Raw genomic sequence first — 20,321 nt, forward strand, 5'->3', positions numbered from 1 at the left:
AACTTTTCATCTGCACTGCCTTTTTTTTTCTTTTCAAATATAGCAGTTTAGGAACTTTTCAAAGGTTTTTGGCAGGCTAACCGAATTCTCATTCTTTGTTTTGCTTTGCCCCCCAAATCTTGACTACACTTTTTCAGTGTCCAGAAGGTAGAAAATCAAATCTGTCTTCAACAAGATCATATGGTGACATTTCTATAATTTTTCCAGGCTTCCACAGAAGTAATCCAAGGAGGTAGCAGAACAGAGTATGACGTCATCTTCCGTTTAGTTTTTGAAGATGGGCCAGTGGCTCTTCATCGATGATATTCTGCATCTGCTACCCCAGACTAAATGTTGCCTGAGGGAACAGAAAGCTAGAAGACAGGTCTTTAAGAAGCTGATCTGCCCTACCTGTCTTTAAGCTGTTTCTTTACCAAATCAATAGTAACAGGAGTCATCTCATTACTGGGAGTTTTGAAAGGGACTGTATTATCTGTTTTTTGAGATTTGGCTTCTGATGATCCATAGGCTGTATAACTGTAAGGAATGCCATACGATGAACCATAAGGCATTGTCTGGTAAGTGTTCTGGTAGTACATGTTCACTTCAGAAGGCTGACTCGCTTGAACCTATAAAAGAAGGTATGTAATACATGAAATATTAACAACATAACTGACAATATATGATGAAAGTAAAATACAATTCCAATAGAAAATGCTTCCATTTTCTACCTAGTATTTATTAAAATTTTAATTTAGTTGAAATTTAGTGCTACACATTTCTTAAAAACTAACAAATAAAAACCATCAGAGTCCAACAGGAGAGGGAGCCTACGGAGATTTTTTTTCCCATCGTAACGGACCTTCAATTGAAGCCTAGTAATTGACAGAATTATTATTGTTAGATCTGCCAAATGTGAAAGACCTCAGAAATTATCTAGTCCAACTCCATGTTTCCATGAGGAAACTGAGGCTCAGAGAAGTGAAATTATATGCTCGAGGCGACACAACTGGTTATTGACACAGTTAGGATTTGAACTCAGGTCTCCTTACTGTGATTCCTGTGCTCTTTTCACTAGTTTCTTCTTAACACGGCATACTAATTAAGGACTTGCAAAATTCTGGAGACATCAAAAAAGATTTACTCAAGACCAAAATAATTTTTACCAATATGGTTTATAAAAAATATTACAAAGTATTTGTTCTACTCTCCTCAGTGGGAAGTAACATTGGGTAGTGAAAAGGGCACTGCACTGGATTCAGGAAAGATCTGAATTTAAAATCTTTTACCAGTTGGGTGATCATGGGTGAGTCACAACTTCTGAGTATCAATTTCCTCACACATGTAAAATCAGGATACTTGTATCCAATGAGTTATCTGTGGCTAACCTACTTTACAGAGTTGCTATGAGTATCCACTTTCCAAACCTTTAAGTCACATATAAATGCCAGCTACTTATCAAAGAATTGTAGGTTTACCAGCAACCATTTAGCTAACCCACAGTCAAAACGGATCCCTACTATTAACATACATGACAAATAGCTACCCAGCTCCTGCTTGAAGATCTCCAGTGAAGGAAACCCATAACCTCTTGAGGCAGGTCATTCCACTTTTGGACAACTGTAATTGTGAGGCTTTCCTGATAGCAAATCTAAATCTGTCTCTGCAACATTCACCCACTGTTCCTCACTTTGCCTTCTGGGACCAAACAATACAACTGTAATAACATCTTCCAAGTGACAGACCTTAAAATACCTAATGACAGTTATCATATTCTTCCTACTCTTCTTCTGCAGGTCTTCATCCATCTCCAATTTGTTCAATTTATCTTCATATCACAGGAACTCGAGTCTTTCATTATCCTGGGTGCCTTCCTCTGGACTCTCTCCAGTTCATTAGTATCATTCTTAAATCATTATGCAATGATGTAAAAACAGTACATCCTATGCAGTCTAACCAGGGGCAGAGGTGCTGTTTGCTACCTCCTTATTCCTGGAAGGTGCTCCTCACTTAAAGCATTCCACAACTACAATAACTTTTTTGACATCACACTGCTGACTGTGGGGCTTACAGTTCACTAACACCCTCAGACTGTTTTCTGACAAACTTCTATTTAACTATTCTTGCCCAAATGGGAAACTAAAGTTGATTTTCTGAACCCTATTTAATCTTATTATAAGCTCTAACCTGTCATATCTTTTGAGATCCTAAATGTAACCCAATGTTAGCTATCCTACCCAGCCCTGGACCTTCTGTATACCTAATTAATATGCCAGTTATGTTAGTATCCAAGTCAATGATAAATGCTAAGCAGCACAGGGTCAAACAGATCTCTGGGATGTGCTGCCAAATTGATAATGAATTATTGATTACTCTAAGTCCATACATTCCACCTGTTCTGAATCCATCTAACTTTATTACTTCACCTAGTCTATGGCCCTCCACTTTTCCCCTAAGAATGAGATTTTATAAAACGTCTTCCTAAAATCTAAGTAAATGAACTACATCTTCCAATCTACCAGTTGAATTCAGTTAAAAAAAAAAATTGTGTGGGGGGGGAAGGCTTCTGATTTGGCACAACTTGTCTTTGATGAAGCAAGCCTTCTTTGTCATCACTGTTTTCTTTGCTAGATGTTCACTACTCATTTCTTTAATTATCCGTTCTAAAAATGCTTCCAAGTATCAAAGTCAAACTGACTGGCCTATAATTTGTACAAACTCTGCTCTCTTTCCTTTTATAAAAATCAGGATACATGTTCTTCTCTAACCTTGCAATGAACCTTCAGCAGTCACACATGTTGTTTCTGTGTGCGAAGGAACCTGAATTCAAAGACAGCCAGGTGCTCTCTTACTATCTCCTTTACTTGTCTTGAGTAGCAAATTCCTATTCCTTGTTTTTACTGTCATTTCCAGTGTTTCTCCTTTACAGAGAAAACAAATAAAATGAGAATGAACAGCTCTGCCTTCTCTGTTGTCAGTCATTGTCATCCAGTTCACCCCAAAGGCCCTACTCCTTTTCGGATCCTCTTTTTTCCCCCCTAATACGGTTAAGGAAACCCTTTGTGCTGCCCTCTGCTTTTCTGGCGACGGCCCTCCTGGCACTGTTGTCATAGGGCTGTGCCAGGCTCTTACATTCACTCTCTTACTTTCTCACGCTTCCATCTTCTGTACTGATCTTGTGAAATCTAAGTTGCTTAGTGAGTTCTCTATGTATCAACATCACTATCTTCAGACTTGGTCTGTTTTTCCTCCTCACTGAAATCATTTCCCTTCACGTCTTCAAAGTTTCTTTCTTGAATAGGATTCCTATTGCTTGTGGACTGATACCTTTGTTTAGTCCTTAGGATCCTACCTATTTATCCTTTGAAATCTCCTTCCTCATAATCCAGGGAGCATGTCAGACTCTGCCTGGTTTTCCCCTCCTCTATTTCAAACTCCAGAACAAACTGGTCTCCTCAGGGTTCACACCATTTCCATCTCAACACACTATTATCTGTGAGGAAACAGATCCAGTCTAGAATTTCCCTTTTGGCTCTTCTATCTTTTGAAGTATGAACTTATCATCAAGTCTGCTTCTGTCAGACCCCAGGAGATGTCTGGATAGATGAAGCCTCCTACCATTTCTATATCAAGCCGCTGTGCCAGGCTTGTGATTTGGGTGCTTATCTCCTTATCTATCTCTTCTTTCTGCCCAAAAGATCTGTAATATATTCTGATATTACTTTTGTTTTTCTCACCATTGATCTTCACCCAGGCAGCATGGTACAGTGGAAAGAGCACTGGCAATGGAGTCAGAGGACCTGGATTCAAATCCTGCCTTTGATATTTACTGTGTGACACTGGGCAAGTCACTTAACCTCCCTGGGTCTCAGTTCTTCATCTGTCAAATGAGAGGGTTGGACTAGATGCCTCTGAGGTCCCTTCCAGTTCTAGATCTATGATTCTAAGATTTCATTGTAAATTCTCCACCATGCTTCCTTTCTATGGTTCCTGATTTCCTCATAAGTACCATCTTAACACATGATACTAACCCTCCTCCTCTCTTCCCCTTTTTACCTAGCCTTGTTCTTTCAAATAAAGTATAATCATCCAGTTGAACATTACAGTCATAGGTTTCATCTCACCAAGTCTTAGTGATGCCTACATGGTCAAATTCACCTTTTTGTTAGGACCTTTTGTTCCTCTTGCTTGTTGCCTACTCTGTGGGCATCTGAATAGCCATTTCAAGCTGTGAAGTTTTAGTACTGGCTCCTTTCCTAGATTTTGGTCTCCTGTGAACTTCTGGGTGTCCCGACTACTATTCTTCTGCCTTCATTGTAGCTACTTTCTATGGTGTCTAGCTTGGTGGATACACATAGGCAGTTTTCTCCCTCATCTGTTTTTTAAAGTCCTTTTGATTAGATCTGCAAGACAGCCAGCAAATACATTCTTACCAGTCTTTGTTAGGTATACTCCCATCTCAGTATTTTAAGCTGTGGTCCAGAAATCCAAAGTTTATTCTCAGACACCATTGTTTTAGTCAGTTATTTATTTTTAAAATCAAATTTTCGCCTCTGTATCCCTTGCCTTTAGTGGAAAATACAACCTTGGTCCTTTGCCCATGATTTTATAAACTCTGGTAATACTTTTTAGTTTCCTTCTGGCAATATCATTTGTACCCATGTGAATCACCAAAAGTGCGTAGGAATCATCTGTTTTGATGAATCTTGGGTGGTTCTGTTATGTCTTAGATAAATACCCCAGAAAGACAAGAGATATGATTGTCATCAGTTCTCCTGAACAAGAACTTCCTAACCACCACCACCTCTACTCTTCACTACTTCCTCTGACTTTTACTGGATGATCTCACCTGATATCTCCTATGGCTCTTTCATTCTTTTGAGGACAGACAGCTGCTTTCTCCTCAGAGCATCCAACTCCCTCCTCTTCAGGAAAAATCTGAAACTTGTGTCTTTAGGACTAAGTGTATAGCTGTCCTTCTCTTTTCCTCTGTCTTCTGTATGACACTTATCTATTCTCCAACCTCCTGACAAGAGTCAAGAATTTCCCCTCCTCAGATCTCCTCTTCCTCCCATTGAAGCCCTGCCTCAGCTTTCTTTAGAACACTTCATTGTCCCTAACAACCTGGGGTATGGGAAGGGGATACTTGAGTCCCTTCACCTTTTTCCCAGGAGGGAGGGCAGCCTACCAGGGATGTGTAAGAGCCAGCTAGTTATGAAAGATGACTGTTAAATTTTCAAAGTGAGCCAATGTTACAAATCAGGGCTTGATTTATTGTTTTGTTGATTGTCTAGACTTAAGAAAATGGAGAAAATGTTAATGCAAATTAAACTTAAAAGTGTGCTGTGGATATATCTCCCCCCTGCAGAAAGTTGGTTATTAAACATTTACCAGAACACTTCTACTTAGAACAGTGATATCAGTTATAGTTTGTATTACTAAAGTGAGAAATCTTTCACAACATATTTTAAATGGAAGGATGATGACTATTTTTTGGCCACGCACTATTGCGCTTTTCAATTTACTACAGCCCTGATGAGGTAAGTAATACAAATATTATTAGTCCTATTTTAAAGATGAGGAAACTGAGGCTCATGGAGGTTTAAATCATTTTACCCAAGTTCACAGAGTTATTATGTTAGAGCTCAAATTCAGGTTTTTGTATTCCAAGTTATTTCCTCTGACACTGTTACTTGGAATCAACAATTTAGTATTTCCTTTTGCTACGTAGTCCAATTTTCTGCGAGTATAAATTTGTTACCTTGTATACAAGTATAAATTTGTTACCTTTGAGTAGAAGTTGGAATAACAAGAATGAGTGTTAAACCTATCCGACAATTTTACATGAGCAAACCGAAAATCTTTTTTTCTAGCTGGAAAAAGCAAAATATAATAGCCCCAGCTAAAATTCCAATAAATGTTTTTCTATAATAGAAGCCTCATGTAATTTCACTAGAAACTCACTGAATAGCTGCCGACTCAAATAATGAAACAGAATGATTTGAATTGCAATATTCCTTTTTACAGAATACTATGTATTAATAGGATTCCTATCAAAATCTGATCTGACACAGCTAACAGTTTTATGCAATAAGGTTGCTACAGTACTTTGACAAAGAATACTCAATACAATTTTTAAAACAGCTAATGATTTTGATTAACTTTTGATTAGATTTTTAAAAATGTATTATAAGAAACCTTTATAAAATTAATATTTAGGACTTGCCTGAGGTATGTTAATTCCTTTTCTTATCTGCTCCTGTTCCCACCGACTTAGTTCTTCATCCTGTTCCCCAGTTACTAAGGCTTCATCATCACTCCCCTCAATACCTAAACAAATAGAACATTAAAAAAATATATATGAAACATCCCAGAATACTTATTTTACCTATTTTAAGTTCAATTTCTTAGTTAAGATTTTCATTCATATAGAACACACTCGCAGAAATGTCCCACAGTGAATGTTGCCTAATATGGAAATATCCTTGGGTTCTCTAAGGCTATGGCAGTGTAATTCAACTGCTGGTAGATTCAGTGATGCTGAAAAGACTTTGAGTACAGTTCCACTTACAAAGCTTGCTCTTCAAAGATTAGCCTTCCTAAATAAAAAGAGGCTCCAGAATTTCACCACCAATAGGTTGGCTACTGGGTTATACATTCTTTGATCATGATGACCCATAAAACAAATACAAATGGAAGAAAATATAACAGAATCTGTCAGCAATTTTATAGTGATCTATTCTTATCAGTGTCAGTGGAACTATAAACTCAAAATGCCACAGGGGGATGATATATTTAAACCAAATCAAATTCACAAAAAAAGAAATTCATGCTGGCAGTGACCATTTAAAAGAACTGTGGGCTCAATTTTCAAGATGGTATTTTTTTTTAAAAGGTGACTGAGGACATCAGAAATTAACGATCCATGTTTCTAACTTTCTCTTATAAACAAAACCTTTAAGAAAATGATGTACATGTACTTATCTGGCTTTACTTCATTAAATGAGAAGGTAACATGAAGGCTTTTGTAGATTTTTTTGGTAGAGGAAATCTTAATTATTTCACAAAACTCACTTACAGAGAAAATTACAAGATTTTCGCCTTTTATCATTGCTTATCAAGATCCCAGGGCTCCTTTAATGAGATCAGCTCAACAACCCACAAAAAAAACCAAATGAATTAAAAATGATTTTTGTCAGACTACTATGTACAGATATATGGACAGGCTCTCCAACATCTGCTGAGTCCAAAACTAAGTAAAACAGCAGAACAAATGGCATTTGTAAAATTTTGCAGTGCCTTCCAAAGCTTCTTCCTGACATAAACATGTATCTTTTTATCACCTGTATCTGCCTATTGATACTGAATGGCTCCAAACAAGGCAACCTCTAAAGAAGCAAAACTGTGGATTAAGTATAAGATATGGTAGAGGAAGATAAAAAGAATACTTGTTAAGTGAAAAGTAAAATGAAAGATTAAAAAAATAAAAGTCATGAAGGCAAAAAGTAGGTAATAGAATAACAGCAATGATGATTAGAGCACAAGATACTGTATAAAATATGGTATCGGGAAAATATATGATCAGGAAAGGAGGTAGCCAGGTCATGTTGCAAAAATGAAAGACCAAATGGACAAATCTAAGGGTTGCACTAGAACCCATCATTTTTTTTAAAAACATATACTCAGACACACAATACACACTTAAAGGAAGCATTCCAGGGAGTTGAGTATATGCTGTGGAGGATCATGGAAAAAACTGTATAGTATGAGAAGGCATTTATACCAATTGTGTGGGAATATCCATGTTGACAAGACTACTATGATTGCTAAAAATGTGTGGTACATTTATTAGCACCTTAATGCGATTACTATTCTATTAAAAATGTTACCTATTTCCTCTGCAATTTTTTGCCTCTGTGACTTTTCTTTAACAGAGAAAACTATCCGACGTTTCTCATCATCATCATCATCATCACTGGCATCATTCTCATCTTCTCGAACAAGGCGGCCTTTACCAGGTTCATGATCATGAGGTGCAAAATCACCAAGTTCACGGGCCATTTGACGTTTTTTCCTAGCAGCATGAATAAAAGCAGCATCTGGGATTTCCCCTAGAAACAAATAATTGCTTTTTATATAATATAATTCGGTGAGGACAGCCCTCCTTGTTAGAAGTACAGATGTTATTCATTCTAAAGAAAGGAGTATCTAAAATAAGGCAGAAATCAGGAATTACTCTTATTAGAGTTTTAGAAGTCAGTTAAGAAGCAGTTATCCAGCATCCACTACCTGCACAGAAATCACTGTATAAATTAGTGCCAAGGGGCACAGAAACTACTGTCTCTTCAAGACATCTTTGTTAGAACTACTTTCTAATGCTAGCTGACTACATAACTTTTTTCTGAGTCATTAATACTGACACTATTCATTCAATCCAGATCAAACTGCCAATGGATACAATATAGGAGGAAGTTGGAAGAGTTTCAATCCTTGCTCATTATTTCTAATTGCTTATTAGCTATTTACTTTAGGTTTAGCCAGTACCATAGTGCCCTCTGCAGTTAAGAAATATAGTATATTAGAAGTACTATTATTATATATATTATTAAATAGTTAATATTTATTATTATATATTAATATTATATTAAATCGTTAAATTCATTTAACTATTCTAGAAAAAAATGGGAATTATGCAAAAAAAACAAAAACCAAAACCCAAAAAACAAACAAAAAAAAATACACAACTAAAATTTCCATAATCTTTGACCCAGACTTCCCAGTGGTGTGCATTTACACTAAAGAGGTCAAAGACAGAAAAGAGGTCCTTTATATACTAAAATATTTATATCAGCCTTTTTTTTTTTGGTAGTAACAATGAACTAGAAAAAAGTAGATGCCCCAATGATCAGAGAATGGTTAAACAAACTGAGATACTGAAACATAACTAAACATTGGTGTTCGAAGAAACAATGAACACGGAGAATTCAGATAAGTACAGAAAGACTTACTGATGAAAAGTAAACAAAAGCAGAATAACAAACACAATGTCTACAATAAGGGAAAATATCCATCAACAAGCACTGACTAAGCAGTCACTACAACCTGTACTGAGGACTGGGGATACAAAATGAAATCTCACAATTTCTACTTGCTCTTAAGCAACTCTGAGTGGTGAGGAGAACATGTGCAAAGCAATATCATCAACTAAACAAACTACATTAAGCACTGTGTAATTATTATGAAAAAGCTAGAGAAGAAAGGTGTAGAGGTAGGTGGGGCAACTACGGGTTTAGAACATTATATAGCTGGTTAGTTTTGCTGAATTGCTTTCCCCCCCTTTCTTTTAATTTTCTTACAAGTGATGACTGGCTAGCTAGGAGACAGGGAAGGATATTTGGAAATTAGTGATTTTTTAAAAGACAGCAATAAAAAGATATATTTTTTTTAAATTGAGAAGCACCTGGCTGGGAATTTGAGAATGCTAGTTCTGGATCAAGGACCAACAGGGAAAACACAGGATAAAGGTTCACCCAAATGGGAAATAAGCAAACTTTAAGGTTTTTAGTGACATTTGCCAAAATGTAAAAACAATAGTTTTTAAAAGACAGTTAAACAGAGTTCATACATTCAAGACCTGTGCTTAAGTCATAGGCTTGCCAATAGAGAGCTATGTTTTAGATGTTAACATTTATATGAATTAATTAAAATGACTTCTCTTGGACAAAAAGGAGAGGTAACCAATCCTCTATGCTAACATTTATTCAAGTTATGCATAATGTCTATCTGCATAGATAATAAAACTGGCTGTATGTATATCTTGGGAAAACATTAGGGCCCTCCCCCCCCCCCCCCAAATGTGATTATAACCTTCCTTATCACCTCTACCTTCAAGCTATGTTACAAAAAAAAAGAAATTGATTGCAGCCCAGTCCTCTCCTCCCTGAAATAAGAGAGATCTCAAGCAACCAGGCATAGGTCATTCCACAATAGATACACTACTCTGGTGTAATAAAGTTTAAGTAAATACCTACCTGGCCGCAAAACGTTCAAAGACGACAAAGCATTTGAAAAAGTTCCACCAACTTTTGGCTTTTCTTCTTCCTTCTCACTCTCCACTTCCATTTCTTCTTCACCATGTTCACAGATAATAGCCCCATCTTCTAGATTTGGGTCCTTAGGTTGCCCTGCTTTGTCCAAAGGTTGTTCAGCTGATGGAAAAAAAAAATTCTAAAAGGATACATTTCCTTACCCCAAACTTCATTATCAGAAATACACTTAGAAGAGGCAAAGGGATGCATTACAGGAAAAGATTTCCTTATTGAACTGTACTTTGAGAATAATGAAGGTTGCCTCCCCAATTTTTAGCTCCTTTCCTACCCCCACTGTCCTCTAGGATTCATACAGATTATATTGAATACCAAGTTAATATAATTCATACACTCCAGTTATTATGTAGTTTATTATTTTAAATTTTAGGTAAAAGGTTTTTCATCCTCCCCAATGACTATTAAAAAGTGCTTAGCATAGTGCATGGCACACAGCAGGTATTCAATAAATGTTTATTAATTGACTCTTGAATTTTTTCAATTCTTGGTGAACTGAGTACTGATTAGATTTTATTATCCCCCTAAAGAATCACTTAAACATTACAAAATGATCCTTTTTTTATTTTACACTTCAACCATAAATGGATCGCCAGGTATAGTACAAATAACTTTGTCTTCCTCATAAAATTCTAGAATTTGAAACAATTGGTTGTCTATCCTAAGGTGACTAAACTCCAGTGAGCTTTAATCTGGGTCTTTCTTTTCTAATCTGAAGAACAATCATTTGTAATAAATCACTGGTAGTGCAGTGGAAAGAATGGAAGTCAGAAGATTTGCATTTGAATCCCTTCTTTAGTACTTCCCAATTCCCAGAAGAGGGGTGAGAATAAGTCATTTTACTCCAAGTCTAAATTTTCTCATCTATAAAGAGGGTGTTGGACTAGATCAGGGGTTCTTAAGCTTTTTTTGTGTCATAAACTACCCTTTGGCAATGGGATGAAGCCCACTGAACTCTTATCAGAATGTTTTTAAATACATAAAATAAAAAAGTCTTACAAAGGAAACCAATTATACTGAGTTATCAAAATATTTGAAAAAATTATTTTTGGGAGGCGGCTAGGTGGCACAGTGAGAGAACCAGCCCTGGAGTCAGGAGGACCTGAGTTCAAATCCTGCCTCAGACACTTAAACACTTACTAGCCATGTAACTTTGGGCAAGTCACTTGCCCAACTGGCCTGCCTTCTCCCTTCCAAAAAGAAAAAAGAAGAAAAGAAAAAATTAATTTTTATATCCTAAATTAAGGACCCCTAAAGTGGATGATCTTTAACGTTCTTTTCAGCTCTAATCTACGATACTATTGACCTGTACTGTGGGTTGGGAGGTCCTAGCAGCAAGTGCTATGCATTAGCCATCTGGTAATCTGGAAGCTAGAACCAGCCTCTCCTTTCACTTATTAAATCCTAGGTGTACCTTCCTTCAGTAAGGCCTTGGGTCTGATTAGTCTGCCTACACAAGTATCAATGCTTCCTCCTCAGTCATCTGTTCTCCTCCTCAGCCCCTGTGCTGAAAGCCAAACTATTAACTAATCTTCTTACCAAAGCCAACTTTGTCTTAATCTTTGCTCTGAGAAGATTTCTAAAGAGATGAATATAACGCTATTACAGTTAATATTTTAAGCAGTGAAAAATTTTAAGTATCTGATATATTAATGTAAACAATATTATAAATTAAAATTATATTATTCATAACAACAATAGATATTTTTCAATTCTCATCTTCACAAATCTTTTAACTCTTTCCAAATCTCCAGACTCCACTTAAATAAAAGCAGAAAACTAAATACTTCTCAACAAGTTGACCTTAACATTACCCCTGGGGACCCAACTGGCCAGTTCCAGTGAGTCAACACAGTTCCTTCCCTCCCTTCTCTTCCTCAGTCCACAAAAGGATTCATACCCTTCCCTGCATGCACTCTGCCCAAAGGAATATAAATTTTGATCGCTGAAACCTGGCAAGATATCTTGGAGTTTACAGGCTAGATTTCTTTTTTAAGGACCATGCCTTAAATCTAAATCACTCTGGAACTCACTGATTGGCCAACAACAGGTCCCAGTCCAAGCCTCACTGCGTTACTACTTGAGTTCTTATGGCTCAGAGTGAAGGTAAATAGCAAATTGTTTGTTTTGTCCCAAAACCCTTTATTGTCTTCCCCTCCCAGACTGATTTTGTTTTTTGACTAGATAAAAGAAGCCATTCTTTGCCTCATTTCTTACCTAGTCTTAATCACTGAATGGGTATTGCCTCAATGGAATTGAGACCAGGGAAAAGATTTTAGCTTAAAAAGGTCTTAAAACAACTCCAAAAGACTCAAGATGGAAAATGCCATCCACATCCAGAGAATGAATTATAGAGTCTGAATGCAGATCGAAGCATACCATCGGCTCTCTTTTTTTGTTTTGTTTCTTCTTTCTCGTGGATTCTCCCATTCATTTTAATTCTTCTATATAAATGAATGAAGTGAAAATGTTTAATAAAAATATGTAGAGACTATATTAGATTGCATGTCATCTTGAGGAAGAGGGAGGGGAGGGAGGCAGAGAAAATTTAAAACTTATGGAAGTCAATGTTGAAAACTAAAAGTAAATTAAAAAAGGTCTTCCACTGCATCGGGGCCATGTCCAGTCATCCTGATTTATATGTTGCCATTGGATCCAGATGACTCTGGAAGAGAGAGTGAGGTTGATAACTCTGCACAGACCTCCCTCACTTAAATCCAAATAATGATATTACCTTCCTGACCTACCTTCCTCTTAAAGATGGAAGGACAAACAATGAAGGAATGATGAACATACCAGTCAAAGTAGCCTACTTGAGATTTCCTATACACAACATTTCATCTCTTGTCATCATGGCTGGAATGTTCTTCCTAGCCACTGCTAACTCTTAGTATCTCTACCTTCCCTTGAGGCTCAGCCTGGGTGTTTACTTTTACATAAGACCTTTCCTGATGCCTGACAGCTGTTAGTGCCACCTCCTGGTCTCCCAAAAGATTACTTTCATGTATTTTGTGTTCATTTTTCTGTGCATATGCTTTATTCTCTAAATGGAAAGTTGCTTAAAACATGGACCTATTTTTAAAAATCATCTGTCTGGGGGCGGCCAGGTAGCACAGTGAGTAAGAGCACCGGCTCCAGTGTTGAGAAGACCTGGAGATCGAATCGCGGGCTCAGACACTTAGCACCCACCCAGAAACACCTGGCTGTGTAACCTTGAACAAGTTACTTAACCCCAATTGGTTAGGGGCGGCCAGGTGGCTCAGCGAGTAAGAGCACCAGTGTCGGGATGACTTGGATCAAATCCAGGCTCAGATACTCAGCACCACACCCAGAAATAATAACTGGCCGTGTAACCTTGAGCAAATTACTTAACCCCGATTGCTTTAAAAAAAAAAAATCATCTGTCCTTTGAAGAATGCCTTGCAGATACTAGGCACTTAAATACTTACTGAATTGAATTAAATTGGATCCAGGCTATCCAGAATATACTATCTAGCTTATCTTCTTCAAAAGACCTTATCTAGACCCATTCTTTCCTCCTTCTCTCCAGTCTCAGAAAGAGGTATGTACTCCTTTAATTCCATTGCTTTCTTACTCCTTTGAAATCTTGTTCCATGCATTATACCTTCTACCTAGCAATTTTCATCTCCATTAGTTCTTTTCGTCTATCAACATATATGATGAGTCTGTCCTATCTTTTTAAAAAACAAAAATTAAAGAAAAAAACTTCAGCAAAATCATGTTGTTCCCTCTAGCACAAGGGTTCTTAAGCTTTTTTTGTGTCATGGATTCCTTTTGTTGTCTGATTAAGTCTATGAATACCTTCTCAGAATATTTGCTGGCTACATGCTATGCTAAATTTCAGTAAGAGATTAATGAAAATAAAGATGTAATTTATTTCTTATCCAAGTTCACAGATTCCTTTGAAATCTATCCACCGATTCACGAACTCCATATCAGACATCTTTTCCTTGTTAAATTTCACAAATAACCAATCTACATCCCATCTACTTTCTCACGGACTACTTCATTTTATAGTCACTGGCACCAAAACTACAACTGCTTTTTAAAAGACAGCCAATGACAATTACCAAATTTAATGACTTCTTCATAGTACAATTCTTACAGAATTTGATAGTGCTGAACCCATTCATAAAACTCTCCCCCCTTGTTTGCCTTAACAATTCTGATTTTCTCTCCTACTTTTCTTTCTCCTACACCCTTAAAGCTGCTAAAATCCAAAGTTCGATTCTCTGTTCTTTTGCTCTCCTTCAATGACCTTATCCATACTTTGAGCTTCAACTATTATTACCTCATTATCATCAAATCTAATTATTTTCCAAATTTAACTCTCCAAGCTGACTTCTCCCAAGTTTCCTTTCTTCTTAAACTACCTGCTGGTATTTTCCTCTGGATCTCAAACTCATTATCACTAAAAATCTGAAGCTATTATCTTTCTCCCACAAATGGTTGCTCTTCCTGGATTCCCTTTTGCATTAATGTTTTCACTACTCTCAATCTTAAAGTCCTGTTCTTTGACATTTCCTCCTCATACTCCATATCTAATCAGCCAAGTCTTACTGTTTCTTCTTTTGGAATGTATATTCAAATTCCTTCCTTCCCATTTCCAGGATTATTATCCTAATTCAAATAATTATCACCCCATACCTATATAACTGAAGTCACCTTTAAGTAGTTTCCTTGTCTCTACTCTCTACACACTCCAAGTCATTACTTTTGCTTATTTTTATTTTTTTTTAAAGCAATCGGGGTTAAGTAACTTGCTCAAGATTACATGGCCAGTTATTTCTGGGTGTGGTGCTAAGTATCTGAGCCCGGATTTGATCCCCAGGTCGTTCCGACACTGGAGCCGGTGCTCTTACTTGCTGTGCTGCCTGGCCGCCCCTACTTTTGCTTATTTTAACAAAAAAAAAAAGTTATTGTGAAACTAATAATAATTAGACAAAAACATTTCAACATACAAAGAAAAGGGTTATGTAAGAAACTGAATTTGTCATATAGCTTTTTAAAATGCGTATATATTATTTTCAACCAAATAGTAACATTACTGTTCTTTTTGTTTGTATCCTTTTTTGTACTTTGGTTTCTTCTAGGTATTAAAGTTATCCTGATGTGTTTTGTATCACTTCCCACTAGCCTACCATTACAGAAGCCAATCCTTATAAGAAACATATATTGTCCAATACAATAAATCAACACATTGGTCATGTCTTAGAAGACATCTCAATCTGCTTCTCTCATCCATCATCTCTGTCAAGAAGTGGAAGATATGGGGGCAGCTAGGTGGCTCAGTGAATAGAGCACCAGCCCTAAAGTCTGGAGTACCTGAATTCAAATAGGCCTCAGACACTTAACACTTACTAGCCATGTGACTTTGGGCAAGTCACTTAAACCCCAATTGCCCTGCCTTCCCCCCCCAAAAAAAATTAAGTGGGAGATATTATTGGCTACCCAGATTAGTATCTTCCTTTCTATGCTACCACCACCTACTACACTTATCAAATCAACACTATATCTTCTTTAGCCTCATCCCACCCCCTCTCCCCTTTCACCATGTCCTATGGACCCCCATTCTATTGTTTCAAAATTGACTTTTACAGATCTCTTCCTTTCATCCTCCATCCATCCTGCCATCCTAAACACTCTGGCTCTTTCTACCCACTAAAAATACTGTGTCACTGATCATCAGTACTAGATGTATCTTCTCTCATGCTTTCTCAAAATCCTGAGTCACAAAGAGAAATAAGTGTGCTTGTTTTTCATTGTCTTTCCTTACCATTACTTAGAAACTTCTCATTTGCTGGGATTCACTCTATCCAGTTACATCACTCAATCCAGATCTTGATGGCTATTCTCTATTGACTCCTAGACCATTTTCTCTTCTTTCTCAACGAGTTCTATACATGGTTCATGGGTCTCCACCTCAATCTGTCCTTATTCTTGATAATATCAATTTATCTGCTAACATCCTTGAAATGCCTCTGCTTCCCAGATCAACCTCAACCTTGATGATCTGATGTGCATTTTTGCTCGTCATACACTTGATCTAATTATCACTCACAAGTGTTTCATTCCACATTCTAGTGCCTTCTCTTTATTATTTCCTAGTTGATCTTTTATACAGTTTATTTGTGCTTAGTAGTTCACATGTTGTCTCCCCTTTTACATTTTTAGTTCCTACATGGCTGGGAATGACTTTTACCACTTTTTGTGGCCATCACTTAGTATGGCACTTGGTACATAGTAGGGGTTTAATAAATGTTTACTGACTCCCCAATTTTACATTTCATATCATCTCAATATTTTATGATATTCTCTCCTTTGCTCGTTCCCCAGAGGAAGAGGCAGCCAATATCCTCTACTTCTGTACCTTATTTCATTCCCTCCTGTGCCCTCTGGGGGCCTACCCCTTCAACCATTCCCTCTCTTTCTAATTTTTAATTTCTTTTTATCCATTGGATCCTTCTCTGCTGCATTTAAACATGCTCAGATCATCCCCCATTCTTATCCTAACATATAGCTTCTCTCTTTTTCACCTCTTATTAACTTCTCAACCCCTTGAAACCTAGCCTTTACCCATCACTCAACAAAAAACTCTTTACAAGGTCACTGATGATCTTTTAGTTAAATCTATAGTATTTTGTCACACCTCAACTTTCCAGACTTCCTCTTGTCATTTGATACTATGGGCCCCACTCTCATTTTAATTACTCTTACCTCCTGAGATTTTTGTCACTTTGTTATTGTATCCCTCCTACCAATCTGACAGATCTTTTTCAGTTTCTCTTGCAGAATCATTATCAATGTCCTGAACTCTATGTATGAGCATATACTAAGTTCTGCCATAAGCCCTTTTCTCTTTTTTCTCAGTTGGTAATTTCATCAGCTTCCATGGATGCAACTATCATCCTCATGAAGATGCATTAAAAAAGACAAACAAAACACTTGGAAATTTAACCTGTACCAACTTTAAATTCACGATCACAACTGTGCACGTCTCCTGGAAAGTAAGGGGAGAGGGAAAGATGAGGGGAACTAAAGTGTCAAATCTTCTCTATTTTCACATCCCAGTTCTCCCCAAATTGTTTCACATTCATTGAATATCCAAACTATACAGGCAACATATTATATTGTTTTCTATTTACCGTCAGCTGATGAATTGAGTTCTGTCTTAACCTTTGATTTTTCAAGATCTTCTTTATACTCTTTCTTAAGGAGTTTTACTATTTTTTTGCTATAACTTGATTTCTTCACTTTGAAAACTTCTTCAGTTTCTTTAAAAAGAGAAAACATTCATGTAAGACATCTCAATTTGTCATATTCAAAACTTCCAAATGTCATATTCAGTTTAAACAACCAAATTGCTCAGATCAACACTTATGCATTGCAATCATTAACCCAATCCTGAAGCTACTTTGAATCTCTCACTTACTTGGAACACCAAGAAGGGAGTAAATGTGATTTTTTGATGCCCCACCCCCCCATGAAAGAGAGTTAAGAAACTTTCTATTTCACTTTTAAACTCTTATGCTAGTGGAGAAAAGACTGAGATAATAAAACATTTAACCCCCCAAATATTAAATTTTTAAAATAATTTCATTAACTCAAAACTTGTCAGTTAATTCCCTGCTCTAGTTTTTGCCTGATATTTCAAAGGGAAACCTACACTCCACAGCACATCAATTTTATGTTTAAAAAACAATTTGGTGTACTCCAGCAAAAAAAGGAGGGGGGAAAAGGGTTCTTTCAATTTGTATAATGTATATAATGTCCTAAAGTTTGCAAAAGCCATTTACAAACATTATCTCATTTAATTCGTAGAAAAAGCAATCTCTAGCTCAAACAAATCTTGCCCTTAAAAAATACAAAATAAGCAGAGGAAGACGAAATAGAAAAGTAAAACTAGGATCTCCTACAGTGACTTTCATTAGTCTCAAACATGGATTTCCAGGAGTTGCAAATTCATTTCACTCTTGGTCTATCAGACACACTTGGGTAAATTCATTTTTTTTAAATAGAAAAAAAAAAAGAACATGAATATTTTAAAAGATGCTCCCCAACGTTTCTTGGGGATTCTTCCTCACTGAAGTGAAAAAAATTCATATAGAGATGCTAGAGGTCTATGTCACTATATCTATGTTATTCCTTCTAGTGACATATATTTTTTTCCTTTCTCATGCCTCTAAAGGGCCACCCGCGGGACGCTGCTACTGCACCCAGCGCCAGCTGGCAGGAAGCAGAGTCCACGAACTTCTTTTCCCGGGGAGCAGAGCTAAAATGTAGCCTCAGCCTTTCCTCCACGAGGAGCATTTCGGAAATAAGGAGACTGAAAGGCAAAATTCAGCTCAGGAGGGGGGAGGGGAATCTGTCTCGTTCCCGAAGGTGACAAGAGGTGGAGAAGCAGGAGAGCACTGTGTGCATGTGCGTGTGTGGGGGGGAGAGTGTCGAGGACACTTGGGTCCCCCCCAAAGCCCGCGGGAGTGGGGGTCCCCGGAGAGCTCTCCGCGCGCAGGGCCGGTCGGGGGCTGAGGCGCTAGCGGAGGGGATGGCAGTTACCTTCTTCTTCGTCCTGGAAGCTCAACAGGCTGGCCCGCGGCGCCTCTTTGTTCTCCCGCGGCCTCTTGCGCGGCTTCAGGCCGTTGCCCTGCTCGGAGCTGGCCGGGAAGCCGGGCCCGGCGTCGGCACCGGGGCTCAACAACAGCGAAGCGGAAGAAGAGGAGAGGAGCGGTGGGCCGGGGGCCAGGGTGGGCGACTGGAGCTCGCCGCCGGGGGCCCTGTCCCCGGCGCCCGACTCCTCCCCCCCGCCCGGCGGCAGCAGCGGCGGCGCCTCCTGGTCCTCATCGCGTTCCCGCTCCTCCTCCTCCGAGTCGTTCCGCTTGCGCACGTTCACCCGCCGGGCCTTGCGGAACATCGCCGCTACGACAGTGGCAGCGGCGCCCACCGAGACGGCGTCCGCGGACCTCGGACCTCACACACCGCGGTACCGAGCGCAGAGCCCAAGACGGCGCAGGCGCCCACTCGGAGCTCCCAGCGCTCCTCCTCCCCAACCCGCGCACAAGTAGGCCGAGAGCCTGGCTCCCCTCTGGACAGGCACTTTACTCGGCTGCCCCCTGCCGGTCCGGAAGACTCAAGGGTGGGAGAGAAGCCGAAAACTTCATTCGACAAAGGGGGAAACCATAGAGTTGAAGGGAACGTGAGGCTAGAAAGTCGTGGCCTGCAGGGTCGGTGGTCACGTGTCACGTGGTTTTGCCTCCCGCCTGGAGCCCAAAGAGGGGAGTGGAGGAGAGCTGGGGAGAAGGGGGCCAGGGGCTGCTCAGAGAGGAGCAGAAGAGACCGGGATGGGAGAGAGAAGGAGCGACTGTAGCCGGCCTTGCTTGGGGGAGTTGGGGAACTGAACTGCTATAGACTTTCTTTCCAAAAGCTGAGGAGCGGTTGAGGCCGCTACCCACGGGTTGGTTTTTTTTTTGTCTTCATTATAATATATTTTTTAAACCATCAGAAGCCTGCCTTTTCTCTCCCTCCCCCCCAAAACCTCCTCCATCCCAGTCTCCTTCCTCCAATTTGCTACATTTTTTTGTAGGCAGGTGACTGTTTGCAAAATCTCTCCCTCACCCTCGCCCTTAGTAAAGAAAATTAATTGGGTGACAAAAGCTCGGTGGTAGGAATTACCAGAGTTTATCCCCAAAAGTTTGAGATGGCTTTAAACTGCACTAAGACTTTTGAGACATCCTGTATTGAGCAGGCTTGCACAGATAGAGAAAGCATTTGGATTTCACTGTCAGAAGACAGCGGTTCAGATTCTAGGTCTTCTTGCTTGTGATCATGGGCAGATCCCTTTGCCTTCAGTTTCCCCCCTCTATAAAATCTTGTGTGGTGGGGGAAGTGAAGTTATTGTGAAACAATAGGAGCTTTAGAAACCATCTTTGAGCTTTACGTATTTTTAGTTTGGAGTCCTATACTGTAGACGTGTTGACAGGGGAAAGCTTTTATTTGAAATTTTATCCTGATTAATGTGCTGTGAATGAAGTTGCCTCTCAAAGCATTTCGATGGCTGAGACTAGAAGCTCTTGTCTTAAGAGTGAGTCCTCTCCTGTCCTATAAAAGTGTTGACACTATTCCCTAGCCTTTTAAACATTTTTTTTTTTCAGAAAGAAAGATATCTAGGTGGTGACCTGGAATCAGGAAGAACCTGGGTGTAAATCCAACCTCAGACACAAA

General features: G+C 38.6%; 1 protein-coding gene across 2 annotated transcripts in view; it reads right to left on the minus strand.

Moving 5' to 3' along the window:
• Positions 1–19,146, minus strand: part of PAXBP1 (PAX3 and PAX7 binding protein 1) — a 43,012-nt gene extending 23,866 nt beyond the window's left edge. For both annotated transcript variants that reach the window (XM_069074917.1, XM_069074916.1), the window contains exons 1-6: positions 18,660–19,146; positions 17,249–17,377; positions 10,011–10,187; positions 7,869–8,090; positions 6,206–6,309; positions 391–608 (exon numbers count right to left, since the gene is read on the minus strand). In XM_069074917.1, the coding sequence (XP_068931018.1) occupies positions 391–608; positions 6,206–6,309; positions 7,869–8,090; positions 10,011–10,187; positions 17,249–17,377; positions 18,660–19,014 (1,205 nt within the window). In that variant the 5' untranslated portion in view covers positions 19,015–19,146. The remainder of the gene's footprint in view (positions 1–390; positions 609–6,205; positions 6,310–7,868; positions 8,091–10,010; positions 10,188–17,248; positions 17,378–18,659) is intronic.
• Between the last annotated feature and the right edge of the window lie 1,175 nt (positions 19,147–20,321).

Source organism: Petaurus breviceps, unplaced genomic scaffold (genome assembly GCF_028583685.1).
Source record: "Petaurus breviceps papuanus isolate PSGF00001 unplaced genomic scaffold, PetGlider_PUasm1.0 90897, whole genome shotgun sequence".
NCBI lineage: Eukaryota > Metazoa > Chordata > Mammalia > Diprotodontia > Petauridae > Petaurus > Petaurus breviceps.